Genomic DNA, 27,583 nt, shown 5'->3' with positions numbered 1-27,583 from the left:
TATTTCATTCACAATTCACAACCTACTTCTTTATCATTTTCTGAAGATGAAAGGACAAAAACGGTGAAGTAATCATTTTTTCAATAATTTCATCACATTCATCACATTTATCTTTTTTTCATCAGTGCCTGTTTCAGGAAGTCAGACAGCTTTAACGTTGGTGATGTGTAAACTTTTCTTCTTGGGCAAAATCGGTGTGTTTTAATACGTGGTGATTCACAGAGGTGCGTCTTCTTCCTTTGGAGTGACTGCTTATTCGTAGAAGAGAGTCACATTCAGGTGATAGGAATGAAACAGACCATGCGTTTTACTCAGGTGGGGTTTGCATATGAAACACACACACACACACACACACACACACACACAAATAAACACTTACAGATGGCTGCTGTCTCTTCATGTGTGAAACAGCTGTAGGTTTTTGTCGGGGTATAGTTGATGGACAGTCTGTCTGCAATGTGTTCTTTTCCGTTTTCACACATTTCACAGGAGTAGCTGCGTTTCAAATGCAAACAAAGACAGTGACAGCATTTTGAAGGACAAGAGTCGTGTGTGTGTGTGTGTATGTGTGTGTGTGTGTGTCCTCTGTTATCAAAACATACACGTGGAGGCCTCTTGTTTTACAGCAGGTGAAGAGCATTAAGACAGCAGCAGGAAAAAGCATCAAACTAACCCTTCAGATGACAATATCGTAAAGCAGAATGTGGAGTTATGACGGTGTTTTATTTTACAGACACTTTTTTATGCCTCCATGTTCGGGTCCTGCTCATGAAAGTTGGGCGTTTTAATAAAAGTTGGTTGTTTTTTACTTGAGCTGCGATTTCTTCTCAGCATCACAAGTTTCATATGAGGCCCTTCAGGATTAAATGTTGATGTTTTAGGAGCATATCATCATAAAGCAATATATTTATACGCTGTTAGCGCGACCAGGTCTGCTGGTTGAAGGACACTTGAACAGTTAAAGTGAATTTTATGATTCTTCGTATTTTGTAATTCTCCTGACTCTACTGGACGTTTCGCAAAATATTTTACTCAGCTGTCTGATGCAGGAGTTTTCAATGTGTGGGAGCATGAGCTCCCCTCACACACCTTCAACCACCTTGAGTAACTCCCCCAATTCTCACAAGTCACACGCTTCGTCTCGCAGCAAGTGGTCACTTCAGGTTGAACGTTGGAGGCATTGTGAGATCCGTATGTCTGCCTGCAGTGTAGATGGAAATATCTGATAACAAATGTTATACTTCTAACTTCTACACGTTCGCTACAAGATCACTGTGTAATTTCTCTTAGTCTCCATTATATTTGCAGTAAACTCAAGTTATAAAAATGTGTTTTTGATAAAATTAAGTATTCACTAGGAAAGAATGAATATAGCAGAAAAGAATCCCCTCGTCTTCCTCCTTCAGGAGCCCCCATGAACCAGTCTGACCCCTCCAGGGGAGGCCTGCCCCACACATCGAAAACCACCTGACTGTGTCATTTTACAGTTGTAATGGGAGGCATATCCAAAGGAAGGGTTCAGTGATGTGCTGGTTGGGAAAGTATTGTCAGGAAAATAGTTTAATGTATTATTAAAAAATCAGTGAAATTGTCTTCTTTGGTAAATGTGATGCGGGTTTTCATTCGCCTCTCTGTTGGTGAGACATTAGCATGAATTCTGTGCACTATTCTTCCTCCAGTTTCACCAGACGGTTGGTGAGAGGAGTAAAGCACTGTCTGGTTGAAAACATTGTCCCCTCTCAGAAGGACAAATGAACTTCAGACTGTTAAAACTCCATGAATTTATCCCTCCATCCATCGTCCACAGCGGGTAGATAAAATTCCACCTTTTATTCAACTTTCTTCTTCCATATTTTTTATCACGCAGTGAAAATCATGGCTGCAATCTGCATCTTTGCCACGTTAGGTGCAGGTGAGAGACTGTCGACTTCCAAGGGGAACTGACTGATGAGCCAAAGAGGGTCACTATTGAAGAAAACTGAACAAATAGCCTTAATGAAGACGTCTCTATACGAGTATTTTAACTTAAAACATCTGAATCTGCATCATTTGACCTGCTTTTTCTACTTTCCATAGAAAGCTACAGCATATCCCTCATTAGCAGGCCAATATTGCTCCCCTAACACCTACTGAGAATGTCTTCCATCATCCTGATATAATCCAGAAATTGATCATCGGTGTAATAAATGTCAGTAGCAGCGTCAGAGTGTCTGCCATTTCTTTCCTGGTTGAGGTCACGCAGGTTTGTTTCCCTGGATATGGAAATATATCATTTGACATGTCATTGTTGTTTTTTTAAGCAATAATGCTGTGTATGTGTCTGTGTGTGTGTGAGTGGTACAGAGAGATGTCACTTCGGGTAAGTCTCCCGGTTTTTAATCAAACTGATTACCGCTTACACTGTGTGAGCTTCCTACAGTGACCTAATGTACACATAACTGGAATAAAATGAAGGGTTGTCTAGTCTGGCTGTGTCGTTATTGTTATTTCACAGTTTCCTCTCAAGGGAGAGACAAATCAGACGTTCCGGCTTCATCCGATTCAGGGTCATGGGAGACCGGGGCCGATCCCAGCTCACTGTAAACGTGAAGGCAGTTTACACCATGAACTGCGTTTGTTCTGACCATGGCTACTTAAACATTTAAAAAATAATAATGAAAAGCTTATGTTTTGTTGAGGCATGACTTCAAATCATAAAATAATTGAGTTTCATATTTTGAATTTTACTTTTTTCAGGCTAAACGCTAATTTAGAAAATTTCACAGGTTTATATTTACAAAGTTTGTTTGCATCTCTTTATCAGAATGTAAGTTAACCTGGATTCACCAAACAGATGAATTTTAACTCTGTAGCAGAGCTCTGCTTCATTTAAAATCTGAAATGAAACAGTGGGTAGAAGCTTCCTGAACATGGAGTCCTTTTTGTAAATCCTTGCATACACACTGGCTATATTCTCAGCAAGATTTACTGACTTGAACTGCCACAGTCACAGGGCGCAAAGCTCAAAAGGCTTTGTTTCTTTTTCAAGCATGTCTTATTTCCGGTAACATAATTGTAGTGAAATCGTGATAAAATTCTTTTTTTTCTGAATGATTTGCCAATAAAATTAAACTTAATGTGCAGCAGTATTAATCTAGCTATATGTGAGGATTAACAAAACTGATTTTACTGAAATTTTAAGATACAAATATTTGATATGATTTGCTGCTGGTGAAGTAGCTTTAATCGTCGTCGGCCAAACGTTTCTACTTTTGAGATAAGCTAATTTTATCAAAATATTGTGGGCTCATATCATAGAACGAATAAAACTTTGTTTTATGCAATATCCAATCTTTTATTAAAACAATCACAATGGTGATCCTTTATTGTTGTCAATATTGGAAAGTTATGCTTTATGGTGGGATTCAAAACTGTCCAGGAAGTGAATGTTTTGAGTGTTGGATGGACAGGCAAAACTGAGTGTTACAGTAGTGGAATTGTAGCCATATTATATTTATTTGAAATATGGGCCAAAGGAAACAAGATAGACAACGAAGAGAGTGGGGCTGAGGACATAGCCCTGGGGAACACCAGATGAGACTGGAGAATTGAAGATTTCAAATAAATTAACTGTAGTTTCATGAATAAAATGAATCTTATGGAATAAACTTTAAAATGTGGTGAATTGTAGGTTGTCCCCAGCCAGGCATCATTTCTATTTATTTATATCCAGGAGCTGCTGGGGACAAAAAGCATTTGGATAATTAAGTTGACAATATGGTGACTGACGAAGTTAAAAAAAACAAAAAATTAAACAATATTGATTTGTGAAAACTAGTTTGTCGCTCGTGGCTTTCCGTAGTGCCACGCTCGGTGGGAGGGGAAGTGCAACGCAAAGGCAAAGAGGTCAAGAGAAGGGGAGGAGACAAACCACGTGTGATCCCCACTATGTGCCGCTCTGTCCTTCCTCACTAGACTTGTTTTTGTAAGCCCATACCCTTCGCATGTAGCCAGCTAACCCGTGTGAGCCCGGAGAAGCAGAACTGTGTGTGGGTGTGTTTTAATTTTCCGCGTCCAACAACAGGCTCATACATTCAAGCAAAGCTGCGGGGGGACTTCTGTCACCACACACTGACTGCCGACCATGGTGAGCAAGACAGATGACATCCCGGCGTCAGTGCCTGGCTGTAACCCGGTGGATGTTGCAGATGAAGCCGGGGATGGGACCCAGGACGGCAAAGAGACGCGTCTGAAGGACTCCCCTGGCTGCGGTGAGAAAGCTGCACTATGACGGCTTCGTGTGTGCACAACATACAGACACATGCAGGGGGTGAATGGCAACTCCGGTGCATGCTGCAAACTTCATACAGCAGCTCCTTGGTGAGGACAGCAGCTGTCCTCCGTGGTTTCCAGGGTTGGTTGGCCTTGGGACGTGTACTTCCATACATTTGTTATGTGACTTAAAAGTCCTCAACCCCAAGGTGGAGTTAGGGGGGGTTACCTCCTCCTCCTCCTTACCACCCCCAAGCATCTCCTCGGTAGCCTCTGCAAGTTTATAGAGGTGCGCCGTGCAATATCCTGTGCTAATAAACTGTTAAGTTATGTGCAAATGTGCGAGCTTTCACAAGATTACACCCATCTGCATGCACGGGTTCACGGCCGCATGCATGGACTTCAGCCCTTTGCTTGAACACACCAACCAAAACAAATTAGCCGGTGTGCTAACATGTTAGCCGCTCGGTTAGCTGGCGGCTAGCCCACCGGTTAGCCTGCTAATTTAGCCTGTCCGGGCTATGTCGGCGCTCAGCTTCGTGGCCCTAAAGCCTGTCAAACATGCGAGGAAACATGCTGCTTTCACACAGCGTGAAGCGGCTGCATGGCTCATACTTTAGTGAATTAAATAAGAGCCGGGGCAGCTGACAGGCAGGCAGCCGCGTACAGACACACATGTTCGGTAACAGCATGTCACAAGAGTCCGCTGAAGGTCACCTTCAGTGGATTCCTCCACTGTCTGCGCAGACAAAGGGGCCTGCAAACACACACCTGTTGTTTATGGGGGACATACGCCCCAAATCACTTGCTGTCGACGTGTTAGAGGTTATTAAAAGCTCGTATTATTCGTATTTGGATGGATGTTCAGCGCTCTGTGGTGGGTGGTATCCTCCTGTCGGGTCTTCCCGTCGAATTTCACCCCTTCCAGTGAACACCAGGTGGACTGTTCCAGGTCGACCCTGGAAGCGGAAGCTGCTTGTTGTAGTAGAAAGAGTCATGATGGTGTGTGCGACGCGGTGAGAGAGAAGGTTACGCTAATAATACATGAACAGCCGCGCAAAGCAGGTGAGTGACAACCTGTGGGAGTGAAGCGGCGGAGGCCAGTCTGTGGAGGCTGATATCAGACACTGTCAGCCCGTGGAGTTTGTGCGGTAGAAGCACCGGGGTGCCCGCACCCCGTCACCGGCTCTCACATGTGGGACCTTGAAGCGCCTGTGCGGCTCTCTCTCCTCTCACCTCACTCCAAAACACTCGACCTCAGGTGGTTTGTGGCTGAACAACCCTGCTGGGCGTGTGATTAGTGCGTGTCACTATTTGTCTGGGTAGTTAGTGGTTCATGCTTTGAGTTGGAGTCATTTTGTCAGACCACATGGACTACAGTCATATAAAACTTGAAATAAATGCTACATTAAACATTCGTGTATTAGAACACCGGGATCACTGACCCATTTTATGGAAAAAAGTTGTTATCTCTCTTTCTGACCTCTCTACCGGTTAGCTTTTGTCATGCTTTATGTAACACTTCATTCATTGTCTGGCTATGCTGCATTTATTGGGCTGCTATATGTTCCAAATTTGTAGCCTTAACTATTACCCATGTGCACTCAATTCACTGATAGAAAAGGCAACTTTACCCATAATCATTTAGACTTTTGAGTATTTTCTCTTTCAAATTAACACAGTATACATCTGATACCAAGCTGGAATGTGCTTATTTTTGTGTTCTCTGGAAACCTTATCAGTATTAAGCTGCAAACTCTGGTTAGTGTGGACTTTCAGTGTGTGTCTTTGGCTTGTGGAAAGAATTCTGGGCATATCACATTTTGACGTGATTGAGGCTTTAACGGATTAAAATCTACAAGAGCATCTGGAAGTAGAGCACCTTTAAAAAAGTTTGACTTGTATGTTAATGTGCACTTCACATACAAACTATAAAGTAAGTTTCAAATATTTATGGTTTCAATTGTAAATTTGTTGGTCTGTTTGAAATAAATTCAGTTTCATAAATGTGAAATTGGGAAAAACTTCAGACTTTACATGTAACACATTGGGAGTTGATTAACTTTGTACAATTTTCAAAGAGCAAACAAAGAATTTATTGAATGAAAAACAGTGTGGTTAGTGATTTTTCTGAGGCCTGATCATTAGTCAGTGAAGGGTTGTTAAATGACAAGCACATGGTGGAGCAGACCGATCAGGGCGAGGTTCACCATCCCTGGTTTTAAGGAGCTTACAGCTCCAGTAGGTTGAAGAGTGGCTGAGTTAATCCCAGGAGCCACTGACACCCTGGCACGTTTCCTCATCTGGCTCCTGAGCAGTGCAGGTTAGACTGCAGGCCTCTGCTCTTGGATCAGTGCTTCTTGAACTCCTGAGATCATTAAATAAAATGTGTAAGCCTGATTTGTGTGGATATTTGGAGGTGCGTAGAGATCAAACTGCATACTTGTCCAAAAGTGTCTTACTTACCACATCTCTCAGGCTCAACAAGATTAAGTTTTCAAATCCTAAAAAATAGATTTTGAAGTTGCATGTTGGGGTTAATCAACACTCTTACAGATATTTAGCTGCAGTACTAAGCTGTGACAGAATGAGCATGGTCCAATCCAATGCACTAACATCAGAGAATAATTGACTTTTCTTTCATAACAAGGATGATATATCAGTAATTAAACATAAACTGGTAGTAGGGCCAGTTGTCTGCGATGTTATATTCAGTGACGCTTTTATCTTTTTTATCTGTTTATTTATTTTCTATCAAAACAGAACTCAATGTCAGGATCCCGTCTGTCCACCAAGAGGATGCTCCCTCGTAGTGCAGCAGATACTGGCACAGAGAGGCCTTGTGTGCTTGTTGTGGTGGTTGTTTTCAGGGTTGTCTGGCTGGTTCATGTTGCTATGGCAGCAGCCATGGTCCCCCATGTCAAGGGCCGCCAGCTTTATTAGCTGTGCAGAGAAGTGAGCTGGAGTAATGGGCTGCAGAAAAGCTCATTTTGAGTGTGACGTTTAAAGCCGAAGGTGGAGAGAACAATCACTCGGAGCTTTTTAGAGTTCGATTCAGAGTGAAAAAACCTGAGTCATGTGTTTCATTGTATCTGATTTGTGTCCTGGTTCCTTATCCTCTGCATTGCTGACGGTTTTCTGTCTTTCTCACTATCCGAATGTTTGTCTGGTCGATGAGTTTGAGTTCCTCTGCTCACACTGTTGTTGTGGTGTGTGTGTGTGTGTGTGTGTGTGTGTGTGTGTGTGTGTGTGTGTGTGTGTGTGTGTGTGTGTGTGTGTGTGTGTGTGTGTGTGTGTGTGTGTGTGTGTGTGTGTGTGTGTGTGTGTGTGTGTGTTTGGTCTCATTCACATCAGTGGTTTTGCTGCTTTGTGCTCATTGACACAAAGCTAAGAGCTTAGTTTTTGTGAGTCAAGAATTGAAATATTCCAAGATGAATTGAGAGTAAAGTAATCAGACTATTTTAATTTCAGTTGAGCAGAAATATTTCTCAAGATGCTGCCCTTTCTTCCAAGATAAATTTAACTCTCAGTATCTGACAGGGTTTTTCCTAATAGCATGTTTTTTGACTGAGAAACTGACCAAATGGGGCAAAATAGCCCAAACCACAAGAATGGCTACCATTAAATCACAAAGGGAATTTTTTCTGCTTTCTCGTAATTTTTCAAAGCTTTCAAGATATTGTATGTATTCTTTGAGTTATGGTCACAGATGTATGCTTAAGTCAGCACTACCATGATAAAACTAAAGCAGTCCAAGAGTTATCTGTAACACATCAAGACAAGTCAAAGTGAACAGAGAAATCTTATGAGATAAAATCATTTTATTGGAATAGCAGAATATTTGAGAGACAGAAATAAAATTCATGCGACTTAACATGCATAAAAACTCGGTTGTTTTCCTTTAATTGAACCACATTTTTAAAAGTGGTGAAGCTGAAGCCTCAGAAGTGGGGAAAATCAAACGTACTTGAATAGAAACAGTTTCTGAATCGTCACCATGACTCAGATCTTCACATACCTTAACCCTGTTTGGAGACGTCATTTCATCAGGAATACGTCAGGAAAGTTCCCTTTTGCCGTTCTGTGTTTACATCTTTTCCTTGTGAACAATAGCACGAGACGCAGCGCTTCTCCTGTGTCGTGTGTTAAACTGTAGCCAGAACTTTTCTTCTCTCCGTCCTTAACTCCTTGCTTTCAAATGAACTTTATTCCACTGGTCTGGATCAGTTTTGCAAGACGTTATTCAGCTTGTGACACATTGTACTGCTGCATTTCTGATGCAGCCACAGCTGTGAGGTTCAAACGAAGTCCAGATTATTTCACTTTCCCACTGAAACACCAACTAAAAACTCTCACCTATACAACCTAACTTCTAGCAACTGTCTCTGCTGATCTTATCACATGAGTGTGATTAAAAACATTGGCCTCTCGCCTTGGTCAACAACTGAACTGATCAGTTGGTTCAGTTTTACTGTTATTGCGTCCCGTTATTAAAACCATCCAGTAACTTTATACACCATCTTGTAGCACAAATCTGGATTACAACACTAAACAAGATGAGGCAGGGTGGAAAGTTTGCAGATATTTTGGCAGGAGTACACAGAAGACGGTCTTTGAGGTGACATTGTGACAGTTCTTGATTATTTTCCAGTTTGGCTGTTTTGAGAATTGTTAGCGATGGCAGTGTGATGTCCCGTTCAGACGCTCAGACTTGCCAAGCGCTGACAGATTTCTGCTCCGGTGCTGAAAACAAAAGCCGGCGGCTCTGAAACACTCGACACCGAGCGCTGGCTCTCCTCTGACACCGCCGACCGGCTCGGACGCCGTTGTGTTTGTTATTCAGAGCGTGGCCTCTCCAGCGCTCCCTCCTTCGATTCCTCCTCCGCCACCATTCCAGTGCCTGGGCTCTCACCCGGGGTCGTGGCCCAGCTACGGGGGGGGAGGGGAGCCCCCTCCCTCTCCTCAGTAACCCTGAGGCTGTTACCCTTGACGCTGAGCAAGGACACCAGGCGTGAGCAGCAGTTGTGTCCCGGTGGGAGAAAACAGTTGTCATTTGTCCACACAGCCATTTTTCACCCCCCCCCCCCCACCCCCCCCCCCACCCCACCCCACATTGTGTGAAGTTTGACTGCAGAGTAAATACAGAACATTTCTGGAGTCGGAGATGTCTCCGATCCATTTTTCTGTTATAAAGAAAATGTCCGCTGACCCTCTGCTGTTTCAGAACATTATCGCTGGATTTTGTTTTGGCCCCTTCCTTTCTGGTTGAGCCAGTTACTTATTGCCTCATTTTGAGATAGATTAATTTGTGTTATGTTGTTGTTCCAGTTTTTTTGTTTTTTTTTTTTTGGACAGATTGGAGCAACAGAGCCAATGATTGATCACAGGGAGAGCATTTCACTGTCACGCTGCTGCGTGTGTGGATCTCGGCAGTGACACTGTAGCTGATCCTGCTGGCTCTGGTCACCCCATCATCAATATTTCACACTGTTATTGGTAAGATCATCCAGACCCAGAGGTTTGTGATGCTCGTCTGTGACTCGGCGGCCCAGCAGCCTACAGAGGAGGAGTCTGGCGTTATCGAAGCCCTGCTGTGCTGACCCTCTGAATCATCAATTCCACTGCTGTTTTGTTGGCTTATTTTGCATTTGCAAAGAGAAATAAACCAGAATATAGAACTTGTCTCGCAAAGGCTTGTAGAGGTTCCTCGGCTCTGGTCACAGAAACCAAAGGTTTGTAATCTCGGACCAACAAAAGATTTAGGCTGTTTTTTTCCCCACTGGCCATATTTAGGTCATCCTTGTTGAGTTCCTGGTGTGAATGTGATGCAGCGGTGCCATCGAGACAGCAGAGCTGAGCTGTGGGCAGCGCTGAAGCCCTGCTGCACCCGTATTGTGGTTTGAAAACAGTTGCACTGTAACAGAAGCTTCCCGAGCCTGTCCAGAGCTGCTGAAGTGGGAAAGTGCGACCTATCTGCACCATAACTTATCTCGTGTGGAGGAATGTTCGTTGCAGTTTTTAGGGCAGGATGCTCTTATCAGCTGATGCACCCCTTCACCAACAGGTCAGGGGTCAGGAGGACAGTAGAGGTTTAGTGGAACTGATACACTTTAACGTTGAGAAAATCCAATCAGCCTGGCTACACGGCGGTCATGTTGGCTCATATCAGATATATGTCTGATTTATTTTCACATGTGAATGAGGCCTGGATCCCGTCTCAAAATATCTGGATTAATGGGTCTTTTTCCTGCTGACTTTGTCCAAAAGCAGACCTGATCTGTGCCACACAACAGCAAAAAGATCAGAATTAGGTCACGTTGCATTGACTGAGGCCTGAATGCCCTTTGCTCGCAGCTGCAACTGGGAGCTGGTGAGCAATGCAGAGGACTTCATGAATGCACGACTATAAGCAAACACACAAGAATGGAGATTTCAGAGCAGAAATGAATTTCCCAGCTTTAACGGGGCAAGCGCGTATTCACACCAGCTGTCAGGGAACACATTTGCTTTAATGTAAAGAGGAGCGTCAGTCTAGGTATGGCTCGCTCTAAAGTACTTTTTACTTTGTGGAATAAGAGTCTTTTTTTCTTTAATGTGTAAAAGTCATTTCATCATGTCTTCACTTTTAGATTGAAATGTGAATCTCTCCGTTTGTGCCGTTTCAGGGCACAGTGCAGATACAGCCATGGTAAACGGTGACGGCGCTCACGATCATACAGAGGAGGCGGAGTCCAAGCAGGACCGGGATGGAGAAGCAGACGGAGGCGAGGAGTCGAACGAACAGGAAGTGATCGTGATCCAGGACACGGGCTTCACCGTGAAGATCCAGGCTCCTGGAACCGAGCCGTTTGACCTGCAGGTGCAGACAGAAGCAGTTCTTCTTTAAAATCATCATCGCCGGTGGTTCTCTGCTTCACATCCTCTGCTGTCTCTCGCTCATCAGGTGTCACCGCAGGAGATGGTGCAGGAGATCCACCAGGTGCTGATGGACCGCGAGGACACCTGCCATCGCACCTGCTTCTCCCTGCAGCTGGACGGAAACGTGCTGGACAACTTCGCCGAGCTCAAGTCCATCGAGGGCCTGCAGGAGGGTTCGCTGCTCAAAGTAGTGGAAGGTCAGAGGGATTATGTGTTTGGACGGAGCACGATCACACACTTCATACATTATTCACACACTATAATCAGGCTTCATCACAGAGCTCTGTATGAACCAGACAAGCCTCCATGAGGTGACTGACATCAGGATCACTCCTTCTGCACATTTGAAAAGCTGCTTGTCGGCTCTCAGCTTGTAAAAATCATACCTCAGTAATCTCACATGCATTGTGCACATTCCATTCTTGCTGCAGTGAACTCGGAGAAAATATAGTGAAGCATCTTTTTAGCTTACATCTTTTAGATGTAGAGACCCCAGTGTGATAGAGAAAGGGGTTTGTTTTCTTCTTTTCGTTCCAGTTTTAGTATTTAAACCAGGAAACCCCATCACATGTGCTTTCTTCACAATATTCAGTCATCCTCACCAGAAACAGTTGAATCATTCAGTGACTGTTGATTTAAGGATACAGACTGTAACTTTCAGGCTTTCCACTCATAACAAAGACTCCACTGTTCTGTTTCTCTTCATCAACGTTGTGAAATCAAATTATAGAATTATACAGCAGGTCCAACTTGACAAACCTGGTGGATTTAAGTCACAACAAAAGATGTACTTGTTTTGTTCTGCCGTCCTGCAGATAAAAGTTTCAAAGCAGTTATTAGTTTTCACAGCAGAATTTCCCCTCCTCCTGATTCCTCATCTTCACCTTTGTGGGATTTGGCTCCTTCTTACCAAACCCGTTCACTTCCTGTCTTTTCTGCAGAGCCATACACGGTGCGTGAGGCTCGCATCCATGTGCGTCATATCAGAGACCTGCTCAAGAGCCTGGACCCGTCAGACGCTTACAACGGCGTGGACTGCAACTCGCTGTCTTTCCTCAGCATCTTCACTGACGGCGACCTCGGAGGTGCGAAAGCCACAGGCGCTGATAAGTTTTAATTCCTTAAATAACGCAGGATTTTTGTGCAAATATCCATACAAGCTATGTGCATGCAGAGAGATATCAGATTGTCCCATTAACACTGAATTATATTATTTGAATATTATCTAATTCAGTCTGTGGATTAGTCCCATAAATCTTGCACACATGATCCCACATCCAGCTTCACCAGGAAGTAGTAGTAACTATTGAGGATGAGTTTATAGGCTCCACACTAAATAAATAAAACATCCATGAAAACCTGCTTTACCTTTTCTTTATTTTTTTCCTTTACTCAAACAAAGCTATTTGTTTCATTTAGAAATTTTACATTTCACATTGAAAGCTTGTCAATCACCACCCTGATAGTTTTGGCTCGGCCTAAAAAGCCAGTGGTAAATAGATTTCACCTATGAAGCACTTTACCACCACTTGAATGATCCCCAAAGCCCTTTACAAGTTGGTGTTCAGTGTCTTGCTCAAAGACAAGTCAGAAATGACCTCTTTGGTAGTTGTGGTTGAGTCATGGACAACACAGGTATTTTCCGTCTCTCTGGTGGATTTTATAACTCACTTTTCCTTCAGAGCACATTAAGAACCATTGTTTGACGCTGGTTCACTCAGCGGATCCGTTTACAGGCAGCTTTTATTTTACTTTCCCTTCAAAAGTCACAGCAATGTAACTCAAAACACACGTTTTTCTTCCTGCTTCTGCATGTTTCACTGAGCTGCTGCAGGCATTAACATGATTACATGCAGTTTACTGCTTGAAGTGTTGGCCCGACCCAGTTCCTGTGTCTGAAACACATTTGAACAAATACTGTAATCCAAGCTTTTTGTCCCCAATTTGATTCCAAATGCCATTTGATCAATCTCCTCTAATCTTTACTAAACTTCGTGACCTGGTTTCCTCCTCCTGGTAAAGCTCAACAGCTGTGACTGAACTTGTTAGACTGTCTTCTGGTCAGTTAAAGGTCTGAGTATTTCCCCTGATATTACATCTGTGATAGAGTATCGGCGTCCTGCAAAGCCGCATTCTGCCGTCCGCGGCTCTCTCTTTAACACTTCTCACACAGAAAGATTCAAACTAAACTTTCCTCCTTGCAGATAGTGGCAAACGCAAGAAAAAGGGCAACGAGCTGGAGCAAATCGATTGCACGCCCCCAGAGCACATCCTGCCAGGCAGTAAAGAGCGCCCCCTAGTGCCGCTCCAGCCACAGAACAAGGATTGGAAGGTGAAGAAAAGATGGAAAGATGTATCAAATGTCAAGTTATGGTTATTATATCTTAGTTGTCTTTTCCGTGACTTTGTGAGCAGCCCATGCAGTGCCTGAAGGTCCTGACCATGAGCGGCTGGAACCCGCCGCCCGGGAACAGGAAGATGCACGGCGACCTGATGTACCTGTACATTGTGACGGTGGAGGAGCGCCACGTCAGCGTCACTGCCTCCACCCGCGGCTTCTACCTCAACCAGTCAGTCAGCCCCTCTCTCACTCTTTCCAGTCTGTTGGTGATTTTGAAAACTTTTTGCCTTGTTTTGTAGTTTGATGGAAGTTTTTAAGAAACTGTCTCACAAATCCAGATTTTTCTCCCGCCTTTCTCAGGTCTACTACCTACACATTCAATCCCAAACCAGCCAATCCCAGCTTCCTGAGCCACTCTCTGGTGGAGCTGCTGAGCCAGATCAGCCCCGCCTTCAAGAAGAACTTCACCGCCCTGCAGAAGAAAAGGTTCAAGCTGCCTCTGGCTTCAGGATTTCTAGTCACTGATGCACGTTTGCTTAGCTTTAAAAATTGTACGTTTTTGCACCTAAACTCCAAATTATACAAGTTATACCATGTTTTTTTTTGTCACAGAGTCCAGAGACACCCATTCGAGAGGATAGCCACACCCTTCCAGGTGTACAGCTGGACCGCTCCTCAGGTGGACCACGCCATGGACTGCGTCCGAGCCGAGGACGCCTACACCTCCCGCCTGGGTTATGAGGAGCACATACCTGGACAGGTGTGATTGTCAGCCTTCACAGAAACACGATGGGAATTGCTTCTTACAGTGTGAACGCGTTTCTGAATGCTTACGTCCTTCAGACCAGGGATTGGAACGAGGAGCTGCAGACCACCAGAGAACTTCCCCGGAAGAACCTGCCTGAGCGTCTGCTGAGGGAGAGAGCCATATTCAAGGTACGGCGTCGGTCTGCTGGTCATCTGAAAGACGTCATTGACGTCTCTTCTGAGTTACTGGATGCTAGAATGCTTTTTCCACAGACTGCGTGCAGCCTCAGTCATTTCATATTGAAGGGCACTTGTCCATTTGTTGCCACAGTTTGTGCCTTTGACAAACATCAGAACTCCCTTTGTGTATTTGAAATTTTACCTCAATGTTGCGGAACCTAAAGCATCAGCTCTGCTTTATGAAATAAGAAATCATGTTGCAGTATTGCACTTGAATATCACAATTTTCGCTTACTGCCCCCGAATTTTTATAAATTAGAGACGAAGTCTGTAAGAAAATGTCTGCATGTGCGTTTATTTTCATTCCAGATGAAATTATTCTCTGCCATGTGTTTTATCTAGTTTCTCAAACTGGGATGTGAAATTCGTTTTTCGTGTCTGACATTTGTTTTCTTGCTGTACAGCCTTACTTCTATTTAAAGTAGCTTCTTAAAGTTACCAAGAAAATTGATCGCAGCCTGTCAAACTCCTCTTCCCTCCTCTTCGTCCGGCTCCTCCTGCAGGTCCACAGCGACTTTGCAGCCGCCGCCACTCGAGGCGCCATGGCGGTGATCGACGGCAACGTGATGGCCATCAACCCCGGAGAGGAGACCCGCATGCAGATGTTCATCTGGAACAACATCTTCTTCAGCCTGGGCTTCGACGTGCGGGATCACTATCGCGAGCTGGGCGGCGACGCCGCCGCCCACGCCGCGCCCACCAACGACTTGAACGGCGTGCGAGCGTACGGCGCGGTGGACGTGGAGGGCCTCTACACTCTGGGAACGGTGGTGGTGGACTACAGGGGCTACCGCGTCACGGCCCAGTCCATCATCCCGGGGATCCTGGAGCGGGAGCAGGAGCAGAGCGTCATCTACGGCTCCATCGACTTCGGAAAGACCGTCGTGTCCCACAGCAAATACCTGGAGCTGCTGGATAAAACCAGCAGGCCGCTCAAGGTCGGTCACATAACTGCTGAGTAACTGCAGCTTTCCTTTTCACAGCAGTGTATGAGTGAAAAACAGTCGCATGTACAAATACTGAATGAAAAACTGAGATTATTCTTCCTCCTGCTGTGAATTTCAGGTCCAGCGCCACAACGTGCTGAACGAGAAGAACGAGACGGTGGAGCTGTGCTCCTCCGTCGAGTGTAAAGGCATCATCGGAAACGACGGCCGACACTACATTCTGGACCTGCTCCGCACTTTCCCTCCCGACCTGAACTTCCTGCCGGTGGAGGGCGAGGAGCTGCCCCCGGAGAGTCAGCGCTGCGGCTTCCCCCTGCAGCACCGCCATCGCCTGGCCTGCCTCCGCCAGGAGCTCATCGAGGCCTTCGTGGAGCACAGGTCGGCGCCGGCGCCAGGGTCTGCTGCGCCGACGCTTTGACCTGAAGGGCTGAACGTGACTCGCTCTCTCGTCCCGCAGGTATCTGCTCTTCATGAAGATGGCGGCGTTACAGCTCATGCAGCAGAAGGCGAACAAAGACTGTAATAAGACGGACGCGCCCGCCATCACGGACGCGTCCGCAGAGAGCAGCGCCGACACGACGCAGGCCGCCCCCTCAGACCCCCCCGCTGCGGCAGACGCTCCCACGGACGGGACGAGCCAGACGGACGCCGCCGCCGCCGCCGTCGTGTCTGCCGCCTCAGACGCAGCGAGTGACGGAGACGAAAGCTCCACAAAGCCCGCCACAAACGGGCCCGTAGAACCCGCCGCCACCCAGAATGGCGAGTGCAAGAGCCCACTGGAGGGTAAGGAGCTCGAGGAGAGTATTCCGGGATTAGCTCAGGCCAAAGAGCTGGCGGAGACCTTAGTCGCCGAGGACGGATCTGGTATTGGTACGTCCCAAAAAAACCCCAAAAACAACTCCCAGAAGGCAGGGTCGGGACGATACGGGGAGAGCGAGTCTGGTGGATTACACGTTTGATAGATATTAATCCAAAAAGCACCTGATCTGATTCAATTCTAGAAAGGAGGGCTCATGTAGAGGAGAAGCCTGGCGTCTTTCCACCGGACTTCCTGTCCCTGTTCAGTCCTCGGCCTGCCGTGGGGATGAGTGTTGGCCCCCAATCAACCCCGCTCTAGCCTGTGATCCCGCTGCAACCAGATCTGACCCTAATAAGCCGAATAATCAGTTTTGATCCTCGTGTTTTTTGCAATCCTGAAATAATCTGGTGTGGAGTAGTGGTTTGTGTGGTGCTGTATTGACCCCGAATGAATAACCTGCATGACAAACGCTGATCTGGAAGGTTGGGACTCGTGATTCAACTGGTGTGGGTACTGAACAGACTGTCTGCATTTTTGATGGTGAAATTACATATTTTATGTTTATAATAATGTGAATTATGAACATCTAGAAGCAATCTGGTACCAGGCATTTTTTTTTTTTACCTGACTCATTTAAAGACAAATCTCATTGCAAATACTTACACAATATCTTTTATCAGAGCTCAATATGGTGAGGGAAGCTTAATTCTCTGACATTTATCACTACACATCAAGATAGCACAAACCGTTTCCATCGCATCAAAGTTTTTCCAGTAATTCCTACCAAACAGTGATGATTAAATCCTGTGAACAGCGAAATCACTTTGTCCTGTCATGAAAATGAAGCTTAGAAAGCTTAGCGTGTAGAGAGAAATTCTGTCTTTTGTGGCAGGCATTATCATCGATCAAACCATTTAAGCATTTATCCATCTATTACATAAGTAAAAATAATATTTTAGGTTTCTGCTTTTGTCTCCTGCTGAGGACTGATTTGAAGGATTTTAGTGAATCCTGCAGAGTAGAAGTGTAGGAAAGAAAACGCATGCACTGACTCAGCGTTGGCATAGTTTAATTAATCCCTTTTCCATTGTGTTGATTTGATGTCCTTGTTGTCGTCGTTACTCCGTTTTTAAAAAGCATCTTCATGTGTGACTGAAATTGCAAACAGATCCCAAAAGCCGTGAGGTGGTCCTGAATGCCTGCAAGGCGGTCGGCTCCATCAGCAACACGTCTTTCGATATCCGCTTCAACCCAGACATCTTCTCTCCAGGTCGGTATGAGAAGCATTATTCGGCTGTCTGGTAAAAGGTTTTGACAAAAATACAGATGTTCAAAAAACTTGTAACTTTATTTTGTGGGACAAGAAATGCTTTATGTGACTTTGCCTTTCAATAGTACAGTCTGTAATATTTTGAATTGAATGAGACAGTGTCATGCATTAATACAACATAGGTTAACATGCTTTTACTCATATTTCACTGATATTAGTATGACCAAGTGCCTGTAAAATATAAAAGAGTGAAATTGGGTGCTTTTCAGAGACACAGAAACAAAGCCGGGAACATTTTTAATAGAATAGAGATATTTTAATCCCTGAGTAAAGTTCGCTTTGCTTTTATAATTATCATATTTGTATAAACACACTGACAGTTACTCCATCCACATACATGATTTATCAACAAGTAAAAAGTGAGACCTTTTGTAAGCTAAATGAGCTCTGATGAAAACCTGCTATTAGTTTTAATAGCATGATTGTTCTTCACACGATGGTATCGTCCAGTTAGCTTAATGCGTGTCTGTGTTTGTTTGTGTTGTTGTTCCAGGAGTGCGTTTCCCTGACGACAGTGCAGAAGATGTCCAGAAGCAGAAGCAGCTGCTCAAAGACACGGCGGCCTTCCTGGTGTCCTGTCAGATCCCCTCGCTGGTCAGTGTGCATATCTACGTTTTATTCTTACTTCCTCGGAACAGTTTTCTTTAAATGGGGAAAAAACAAAGCATGTTGGATCACGATCTTATGAAGTGCTTTTGACACCTGTGGTGTTTTCTCACCAGGTTAAAGACTGTTTGGACCACAGCGCTCTGCCGATGGACGGAGCCACGCTGACGGAGGCTTTGCATCAGAGAGGCATCAACATTCGCTACCTGGGCACGGTGCTGGAGTTCGTGGATAAGACTCCCGCTAAAGCGCAGCTGGAGCACTTCTACGTCGGTCTTTTTCTTAAACTTCTGATCAGTCCCAGCAGTCAGATGCACAGTGATCCTGATTCGCTCTGTTTTCATCCTGCAGAGGATAGGAATCAGTGAGCTGATCACCAGATGTGCGAAACACATCTTCAAGACGTACCTGCAGGTCGGTCCGAGCTGCGGCGCCGCACTTTATCCCGCCTCCTCAGAGAAACCCGGGCTGATTGTTGAGTTTTATTTTTCCCCCGCTGCAGGGCGTGGAGCTGTCGGCCCTCTCTGCCGCCGTCAGCCACTTCCTCAACTGCTTCCTGAGCTCCTTTCCCGACGCCGTCGCCCACCTGCCCCCCGACGAGCTGGTGTCTCGTCGCAAGAGCCGCAAGCGGCGCAACAGGGTCCCCGGCGGAGGCGACAACACGGCGTGGGCGAGCCTGACGCCCAGCGAGCTGTGGAAGAACATCGCCTCGGAGGCGCAGAGCTACTATCACTTCACCATCCAGTGGTGAGAACGCGGACTCCCTCATTCACTCCTCTCTGAGCAGTGATGGAGCGCTGATAGGTTTTTTTTTTCTTCTTCTTCTTCTTCTGTAATCAGTGAAAGTGCGGACCAGGTGGTGGAGAAATATGGCCTTCAGAAAATCACTCTGCTCAGAGAAATTTCCGTCAAAACTGGCATCCAGGTACACACAGTGAAGCAGTTTAGAAATACTGACTTGATCAAAAGGCAAATAATTCAAACATTTGTTTGTTTGGTTATTTCAACATTAACTTAAAAGTTTAAAGATTTTTTTAACTACTTAAAACAGATGGATGCTTCACAGTTGGATATTAATTAATGACAATGTGTTTCTGTACTGTTCAGATTATTTAAACTGCATCTGTCTGTGTTTAGTACCTTTTATTGATACCCAGCTTCTGTCTGTAAATCAGATATCATTCATTCTGATTGATTTCAGCCTCTGTAAAACCTCGAGTTCTTCAATTTAAATTGGAAGCATTCAAGGAAGTTTTGTATGTAGCCTTTGTTTCATATAGTTTTCCAAATTGATGTTGTATTTTGCTTCCAGATTTTGATAAAGGAGTACAACTTCGACAGCCGCCACAAACCTGCCTTCACAGAGGAGGACATCCTGAACATTTTCCCCGTGGTGAAGCACGTCAACCCCAAAGCTTCGGACGCTTTCCACTTCTTCCAGAGCGGACAGGCCAAAGTGCAGCAAGGTGACGCTCGGGAGTTTTCAAACCTTTGATTTAATTCTGTCTGAGCGCGTAAGCATTTCAAAATACGTGAAACTGTTGTGTGCCGACTGCAGGTTTTCTGAAGGAGGGCTGTGAGCTCATCAACGAGGCTCTCAACCTCTTCAACAACGTGTACGGAGCCATGCACGTGGAGATCTGTGCCTGCCTGCGCCTGCTCGCACGCCTTAATTACATAATGGGAGACCACCCTGAGGTACACACACAGACACACACACACACACACACACACATCAGTTCTCACTGTCTTTTTTCATCGTACGCCCCCGAATGACGTGTGAGTGTCGACCTGCAGGCTCTCAGCAACCAGCAAAAGGCCGTCCTGATGAGCGAGCGAGTGCTGGGCATCGAGCATCCCAACACCATTCAGGAATACGTGAGTTGAGTCGCCGAACGTGTTCAGCGTGTTGGTTTTGACCCGAAGCCTCCTGACCTCCGTGTCTGCTCCCCTGACCTCCCAGATGCACTTGGCTCTGTACTGCTTTGCCAACGGACAGCTGTCGACTGCCCTGAAGCTGCTCTACCGCGCCCGGTACCTCATGTTGGTGGTGTGCGGGGAGGATCACCCCGAGATGGCGCTGCTGGACGTAAGTGCGGTTTAAAAAAATTCGACCTCATTTATAATAAAAGTCATATAAATATGTCATTTTATGAATAACGGGGGACAGAAAAACAATGCTGCTGGTTTTGTTCTGTGAGCAGATGTAGGGGGCGCCGTATAAAACCTGACCTCAGGCGCCACAGTGGGTGGGTTCGGCTCCAGTGATGAGATTTTAAAAAAAAAGAACAAAGCACAGGCTGCAATTCGATGAATCATTGACCCTGACTGGCCTGGTTTTGTGTCCAACTGCTGAACGTCTGCAAAGATTTGGAAAATAAATCAAGCACTTAAGAATGGGAATTAAATTTTCCAAGATTCAGGTCTCGGGTTTACTGTTGACAATGAGAGACTGATCTGTACTGTCTGTTTGTATTATATAATGGATGATGTGGTGAAATAATTGTTTTACCTGCTACTTGGTTCTTTTTGTCATGACTTCCCCTGACCTCAGGTTGTTTTACTGCTGTTGCTCCCCGTGAGCCTCACATTTCCCCTGCAGGAGCACCACTGTCTCATAAAGTCAGATTCACTAATGATTGTGAAATAGTGCAAAAAATAAGAGATTGAGACGAGCTGGTGCTTGAAAAAGCAGCGTGTTGTCACATCTGGCCGTTTGTGTGCTGCTCATCATTCAGTTTTAGGCTCAGTGTAACAGTTTGGATCGGTAAAAAAAAAAAAGAAAAAAAAAAAAGCCTAATCTGAGGGCATTTTTCATTTTTTAAGTCGCGTGGTCTGCCGGATGCTGTGCAGACTCCGGCCTGAGGGCAGACGGTGGGCTGAACAGGACGGATGGTGCCACTGCTGATATAAACATGAGGAGAGATGAATTACAGCAGATGGCACTCTGTGTGGTGGCATGAGAGAAAGTCTAGATTTTCTCAATTTCTCTAAATTTTAGGAAAGCACACATTAATAGTGCTAAAATTTATATAGAAATCTTAATTAAAAGAGAAAAACAAATGGATTTTAATATGTGCGTCTCTCAAACCCTTTTTCTCTCTTCTTGTTTTCGCAGAGTAACATCGGCCTGGTGCTGCACGGAGTGATGGAGTACGATTTATCACTCAGATTCTTGGAGAACGCCTTGTCTATCAACTCCAAGTACCACGGACCCCGGTCCCTCAAAGTGGCTCTCAGGTGAGGGGGGCGGGGGTCCATGTTGTACCTGCACAGGTAGAAGAGCGCCGCCCACAGGGGGACGGATGACTGAGTGTCTTGTTGTTGTTTTCCTCTCCAGCCATCATCTGGTTGCGAGGGTTTATGAGAGCAAGGCCGAGTTCCGCTCGGCGCTGCAGCACGAGAAGGAGGGTTACACCATTTACAAGAACCAGGTAGAGCCGATCGGAGCCGAAACCCGTCCGCCTCGCAGCAAAGCCGCTTCTGCAGCCAACGTGGATTTTCTTTATCGTCATTTCAGATGGGAGAGGCACACGAGAAAACTAAGGAGAGCTCAGAGTATCTGAAGTATCTCACCCAGCAGGCTGTAGCTCTTCAGAGGACCATGAACGAGATCTACAAGAACGGCTCCAACGCCAGCATCATGCCTCTGAAGGTGACAGGGTCCAGGACAGAATACGGTGATGCTGCGACTCTGAGCGCTGGTCTGACCCTGGTCTCTCTGTTTTCCAGTTCACGGCTCCCAGCATGGCCAGCGTCCTGGAGCAGCTCAACATCATAAATGGCATCATCTTTATACCTCTCAGGTAAAGTCAGAAACAAGTGTGAGGCTCATGATCGCAGCTCAACGCCAAAAGCTATTATCCACTCAGCGTTTTCATTTTTCGGTGGGAAACTAGGTTTTTGTCTGAATAAATGTTGTTGAAGCGTCACAGTTCATTCCAAAGTGAGAATACAACCCTTTTAAATATCGTTTATAGCAGTTAAAACATTCAAATATTATTTATTTCTCTAAAGAATTAATTACTGGCTAAACAGCATAAAGCACAACAGCTCCATCATGGATCTCATTTATGCTTTCAGATTTTGGCAGAGATAAATCTGATCCGTTCATATTTGTCAAGAAAACACAAACTGGATGTTTGACAGCTTTCGACTTGTGGAGAGGCGTTGGTGCAAAAATAGTGAAAAGCTTCCCGTTTGTTCCTTTTCCAGCCAAAAGGATCTGGAGAACCTGAAGGCGGAGGTCCAGAGGAGGCAGCAGCTGCAGGATCTGGGAAAGAGCGAGGAGCCCGTGGAGGACAGTCCGCTGGAACTGGAAGACAAAATTCCCATCGATTAATACTGAACTGCCCCTCCGCACAGCGTCCTTCCTGCTCGCCGGGGGAGAGGAGGGCAGCCGTGACGCAGCAGCCAAGTCGGCGAGCCTGCGGACCCGAGAGCCGAGCAGTCTCGATCAGCATTGAAATACACAGGGGGAGGGTGGGGTCGGGGCAGTCCAGAGAAAAACTGTTTGAACTGTAGGACACAGAGCAGTGTCCTCCGAGGTAGGACGAACGTGAGGGAGGGAGGGAGGGAGGGAGAGTACGAGCATCATAGAATCAGTGTAATGTGCAATCTGAAAAATCCCCAGCCCGAGAACCCGGCGAGCGCGCCACTGGAGGTGTGAGCTACTTTGATATACAATTAGCATGGTGGCAGCCGGGGGAGGGAGACCAAGAATGACCATGACATTGTATACCAGAGCCTTATCAACTGTACATCACCCCCCACCCCCCTCAAAAACCCATGCTTCCACAAAGCTTAGACCACCGTTAGCCCAGCATCATGTTCCCCCACCATTGCCTAAAGAGCCTTGAAGACCTCTGACCCCTCCCCCCACACCCCCCTCCCGCGACGGTGCTTTCAACGCGTTACAGCACCCACCCTGTACTAGAACTCAGGGCTGCTTTCTCTGTGCACTATGACCACAACACAGGCGCTAAATTCGCGAGTTTCCACGTGAGGCTTCAGAATGTAAATTCGCTTCTTTGAGCCACTTACAGATATCACCCTTCATTTTTCCCCCCCCCTCTTGTCCCTGATGGTTAATGAATTCAGTCCCAACAGACGGTGACACATCAGTGAGCATCAAATGGTCATTCAGCTTGATTTTCCTTTTTGTTTTTTAGTTTTTTTTTGTTTTAGTTTTTTTTTTTTAAATAAACGAAACAGATTTTTGTAAAACTGCACAGGAGAATTAAGGTATTTTATGCCTGCTGATCATAAATTAATTTAAGCCATGTCTGTTTTTTAGAAAATGTATAGAAGTGGCAATAGATGTATAAATCTCTATTGGTTTCAGACAGGTACTTGATTGATGTTAATGGGAATAGCAGATTTGAAAAGGTTTAGGAAAAAAAAAAGCGTCCACCTTTAAGCAGTAGATTTATCTATCTATATACTAGCTGTGTTCAATCTTCTATTTTTACACACTGAAAGGAAAAAATATGTGCATGTGTGTTTGTACGGTTGCCGGTGTGTGTGCGTGTGTCTTTGTGTAGTCTGACAGAAAAATCTAATGGCCGGAGCTGCTGCTGCTTTTTGCTGCTGCATAGTTTGATTAGCGGACGTCGGCTTTCCAAATGTTTTATATTTGTAAAACCGGTTTAAAGACACTGACTTTGGCCTCTTCTCTCAACACATTCACATTCAACCACTGTTGCAAGATCTGCCTATGAATGAAGCTAACCTCTTCTCACCGTTAGACAGGTGCTCAGCATGGGCAGAACAGATCTATTGTGGCTGTATTTGTTTTTTCTTTTGTTTATTTCTGTCTTATCCTTCCATCTTTTTTTCAAGTAACTGTCACAGAAACCAGCCGGGAGTGAGCCGGGAGTTGTTTTAGTGCACTTTTCCCATGCTGCTTGGATGTGCTGAACTCATCCACAGCACCACCAAAAGTGGACAGAAGGGCTGCTTCAGTGTGATGTACCAAAAAGAAAAAAAAAAGGACTGATAAAGATTTCTTTGTGCTTGTATACATGCAATGTATCCCTCCCATGGCAATCTGTTACTTAATTGTTGCCGTGTGTAGACGTATGTGATTTAAAGCAATAGAGAGATGCCGCTGGAGCTGATTGTTTCAGAATATGCAGATTTTATTGCACAAGGTGGGCTTTTGACTGCACTGGCCGATTGACCTGGCAGCAAGTGAGTCGCCTTGAGAACAAAGCGAGCTCTGGAGACCAGGAGACGAGGTGACTGCAGTGAATTTCCCCCTGATTGTGCTCTGAAACATGATGTGGATGGCAGAGCGTGGTGGTATGTGCCTATTACTTCTGCTTCTGAATGGTGATGATGGGTGAAAACTTTACGATTTATAAAAGAGAAATATACCTCCTGATTCTGTTTTCTGGGTTTCTTTTTCTTTTGTTTTTCTAGTGTGTTTTGTTACCCTCGCGTGTCAGTCAACAGTAACGCTGCCGGTGTCCAGCAGGTGGCGCAGTCACATCTTATTGTGAAGGATGGACTCTGACCTGAAGGACAGGAGGTGTCTGAGATTGAATACAGTTTAACATCAAATAAATGAGGGTCGGTTTCATTTTATGGTCCAGTATCACAAAAAAGTGACATTATTCTGAAGCTGTTGAAATCACAATAATTCCTGGAGGTGTTTTAATAGTGTGGATCAAAGGATATGCAGAGAATGACACCAGTATTGCTTTTTCAGCGGTAAATATCAGTCTCAATCATTTAGAATTCTCTAGAGTAGCTATTTTCCCTTGTAATGCACCAAGATTGCCACTAATAAGCTGAAAAAAGATAGCCAATTGTCCGAAATATTACAGTTAAGCCAAACGCAGACACAGCTTGTCTTGGATCAATGCATCCTTTAGGTTTGGAACGGTTAGTTGTCAACTGACTTTTCAAAGGAAACCATGATAAGAAACTGTTTAGATCAGACGATATGTTGGTGCGATTGGCTTTACTCTGATATTCTGGAGAATCTGGGATGACACAGGGGTTCTGGGGATGGCCTTCGAGGAAAGGAGGGTTTGGAACCACAGAATTTCTTTGCAATGATTCACTCATGAGTAGCTGAGCTGTTTAAAGTGCACCAGATTTATCTTTTTATTGAAATATATATGCAGTAAACAATGCAAAACCTAATATTTTTGGTTTGTTCTGCACAGCAGCAGGTCTGGAGAATGAATGTTTACCAATATGACTTAAATACAGACTTATAAAGATTAAATATTTCATATGCCGATTATGATATGAACAGTGTTTTGAGAAAAAATGTTCCTGTATCTATCCTTGAATATGAAACATTTCACTGCTCTCACTGGTCAAACAGCTTTGTTGTCTTTGTGTGATGTTCATAACGACGATTGTTTGAGGGGTTTTGCGTTTTCCCACTGATTAAATCTGCACAAAAGGTTTCTTTACGCCCCGTGTTTGAGTCTGCTCCCCCTGACAGTGTGCGGTAAATGTGTGTTGCTCTTTACTAATTAATCCAGTTATTTTCGGGGGGGGTCTGAATATGCTTTTATATCGAAATAAATCAAATAAAACCAGGAAAAAAAATATGTTTGAGGGTTTGTCATGACTTCATCTTCCATTTATCTCTGTCAGTTTATTGAATTCTGGGTCATGGAGCTGAGCCACAGTGCCCACTGCCTGATGTGACCCCGGACTAGGAGTCCGAACTGAACATCAGATTGAAATTGATTCTGTCAAAGAAGTGGAAAGCTTTTGCCAACATTGATCTAGAATTAAAAACTGGTGGAGTTTGTGATTAACGTAAAAGAATAACGTGCTGGACATGGCCCCTGCTCTAGAATTAGACACCCCTGTTAATTCATAACTTCTCTGATAATCTCAAGGAAATTCTAATCATATTTATCTCTGATAGTGCAGAAGCTATATAAAGTGAGTGTAATGTTAATGATTTCTTTAACATTTTATCATTTCCCCCAGAAAGTATAGCATCAGTTTTAGTTTTAGTTCCTAAATAAGTTAAATGAAATATTTGCTTTACCTCTGTGTGTATTGAAGGATGATTAAAAAAATCTTAATTTAAAGAAACAAAGCCTAATAGTTTGAATCTTTTTAGTGTCTACATAGTAATATTCCTGCTCTCCCACACTCCATCTTCCCAAAACGTTGGTGCAATACTGTTTCAGCTATACATAAAAACATGATGCAATGGATAGCAATGAATATAAACCCCTGGTTTTATTCCCAGTAGAAACCAGACAACATCTCAGATGCTGAAGGAAACGACATTTTAACATTTCATGTAGAAGCTCACTTTGAATGTGAAGGGAGCAACATTTCAGAAATGTTGGGACATGAACATGTTCACTGCTTTGCAGCATCCTGCTGCAACAGCTGTCTGTAGTGTGAATCTACATTGAGGTGTCCCTTTCCTAAAACGTTGGAGACAGAATGATCCTCCAGCTCCACTCAATCTTTTTTCTTTCGTGTTTTATTTTTGTTACTCTGACACATTATCAAAATGAACAAAAATCTGACATAAAGTTATAAAAATAATTTATTTCTAATTCATGATTTGTTGTACATGATGTTTTAGACATTCCCCGATGTTTTGGAATTTATTGTGTGTCTGTGTAGCTAGAAACTTAGAAAATTACCAGACGGGGAAATTTTATTTTCATTTTTGACAAGAGTCAGTTTGCCTCACACAGATGTGCAGCTGAATGACAGTGTTATTGTGTCCTAATTGAGCCAACAGAAATGGAAGTATGCTGAAGAAATCAATATCATCTATTGAGTTTGATTTCAGAAAAATGCGGATATTGCTTTTTTTTTTTAGTAACTAATGGGAAATTCCCACTTGTGAAGGCGACGTGTTAAAATGAATAAATGACAAATGAATCACTGCAGTGGCTTCTGTAAAGTCCGATAAAATAAAGTAAGACATGTAAGAGTTAAAAAAACCCTATTTTTTTCTGACAGCGGCGTGCGCGCCCCCGACAGCCCGTGAACGCGAGCTCCGTGCGCGTCCCCGTGTGAAGAGGAGTGCGGCTTTGAAGAAACAAGCAGCAGCGGCAGCGGCAGGAGCGCAGTAGAGGCTCACTACACCTCCACATCACGCCCTGTCAGGTCGTGTCAGCGAGCGGGGACGGCCGAGGAAACCCACGGGCACCAACAATACAGTGAGTCCAGAGTCTTCCTGGCGTCTGAGCGGCGGCTCGGCTCGGTTCGGCTCGGCTTGGCTCGAAGCGGAGGGGCGCTAAGGAGGGGAAAATGACGATGTGGCTGTAATTTGTGCACCTCCTTTTGCTCTCAAAATGGCGGACAGGCCGCTCGGAGCAGAGCAGCGGCAGCAGCAGCAGCAGGTAGCCTGTCAGCGGAGTTTACCGTGTCCGCTCAGAGTGCTGGTTCAGTCCTTGAAG

General features: G+C 44.8%; 2 protein-coding genes across 4 annotated transcripts in view; both read left to right on the top strand.

Annotated features, from left to right (window-relative positions):
• Positions 1 to 3,891: 3,891 nt before the first annotated feature.
• Positions 3,892 to 24,524, top strand: cluha (CLUH binding protein of NUMT mRNA a). 3 transcript variants are annotated; one of them, XM_030109220.1, is made up of 27 exons: positions 3,892 to 4,250; positions 10,917 to 11,110; positions 11,195 to 11,366; positions 12,111 to 12,254; positions 13,374 to 13,501; positions 13,585 to 13,739; positions 13,871 to 13,996; positions 14,123 to 14,270; positions 14,354 to 14,446; positions 15,001 to 15,435; positions 15,563 to 15,822; positions 15,902 to 16,227; positions 17,412 to 17,513; positions 18,067 to 18,167; positions 18,296 to 18,448; positions 18,531 to 18,593; positions 18,682 to 18,926; positions 19,020 to 19,104; positions 19,492 to 19,645; positions 19,738 to 19,877; positions 19,977 to 20,057; positions 20,143 to 20,268; positions 21,298 to 21,419; positions 21,520 to 21,613; positions 21,700 to 21,834; positions 21,912 to 21,985; positions 22,395 to 24,524. In XM_030109220.1, the coding sequence occupies exons 1-27, from the start codon at positions 4,124 to 4,126 to the stop codon at positions 22,519 to 22,521; spliced, it is 4,110 nt and encodes a 1,369-aa protein (XP_029965080.1). In that variant the 5' UTR covers positions 3,892 to 4,123; the 3' UTR covers positions 22,522 to 24,524. The 3 variants fall into 3 exon arrangements, with proteins under 3 accessions (XP_029965080.1, XP_029965079.1, XP_029965081.1); XM_030109219.1 differs by having other exon boundaries at positions 15,902 to 16,314; XM_030109221.1 differs by lacking the exon at positions 3,892 to 4,250 and adding an exon at positions 5,246 to 5,316 and having other exon boundaries at positions 15,902 to 16,314.
• Positions 24,525 to 27,204: 2,680 nt separating this feature from the next.
• LOC115401068 (lissencephaly-1 homolog) overlaps positions 27,205 to 27,583 on the top strand; it is a 31,295-nt gene continuing 30,916 nt past the window's right edge. Inside the window, exon 1 of the mRNA XM_030109227.1 lies at positions 27,205 to 27,343. The gene's annotated coding sequence lies outside the window, so the exon portion shown is untranslated. The remainder of the gene's footprint in view (positions 27,344 to 27,583) is intronic.

The sequence above is a fragment of the Salarias fasciatus genome, chromosome 14, assembly GCF_902148845.1.
Source record: "Salarias fasciatus chromosome 14, fSalaFa1.1, whole genome shotgun sequence".
NCBI classification, from domain to species: domain Eukaryota; kingdom Metazoa; phylum Chordata; class Actinopteri; order Blenniiformes; family Blenniidae; genus Salarias; species Salarias fasciatus.
The sequence above is the reverse complement of the archived record's forward strand: the minus strand, read 5'-3'. Positions and strand labels throughout refer to the sequence as shown.

Coding starts and splice junctions, on each gene's coding strand:
- cluha (XM_030109219.1), top strand. CDS start 4,124: ATGGTGAGCAAGACAGATGACATCCCGGCGTCAGTGCCTGGCTGTAAC. Junction 4,251..10,916: donor GAAGGACTCCCCTGGCTGCG/GTGAGAAAGCTG, acceptor GTGCCGTTTCAG/GGCACAGTGCAGATACAGCC. Junction 15,823..15,901: donor GAGGCCTTCGTGGAGCACAG/GTCGGCGCCGGC, acceptor CTCGTCCCGCAG/GTATCTGCTCTTCATGAAGA.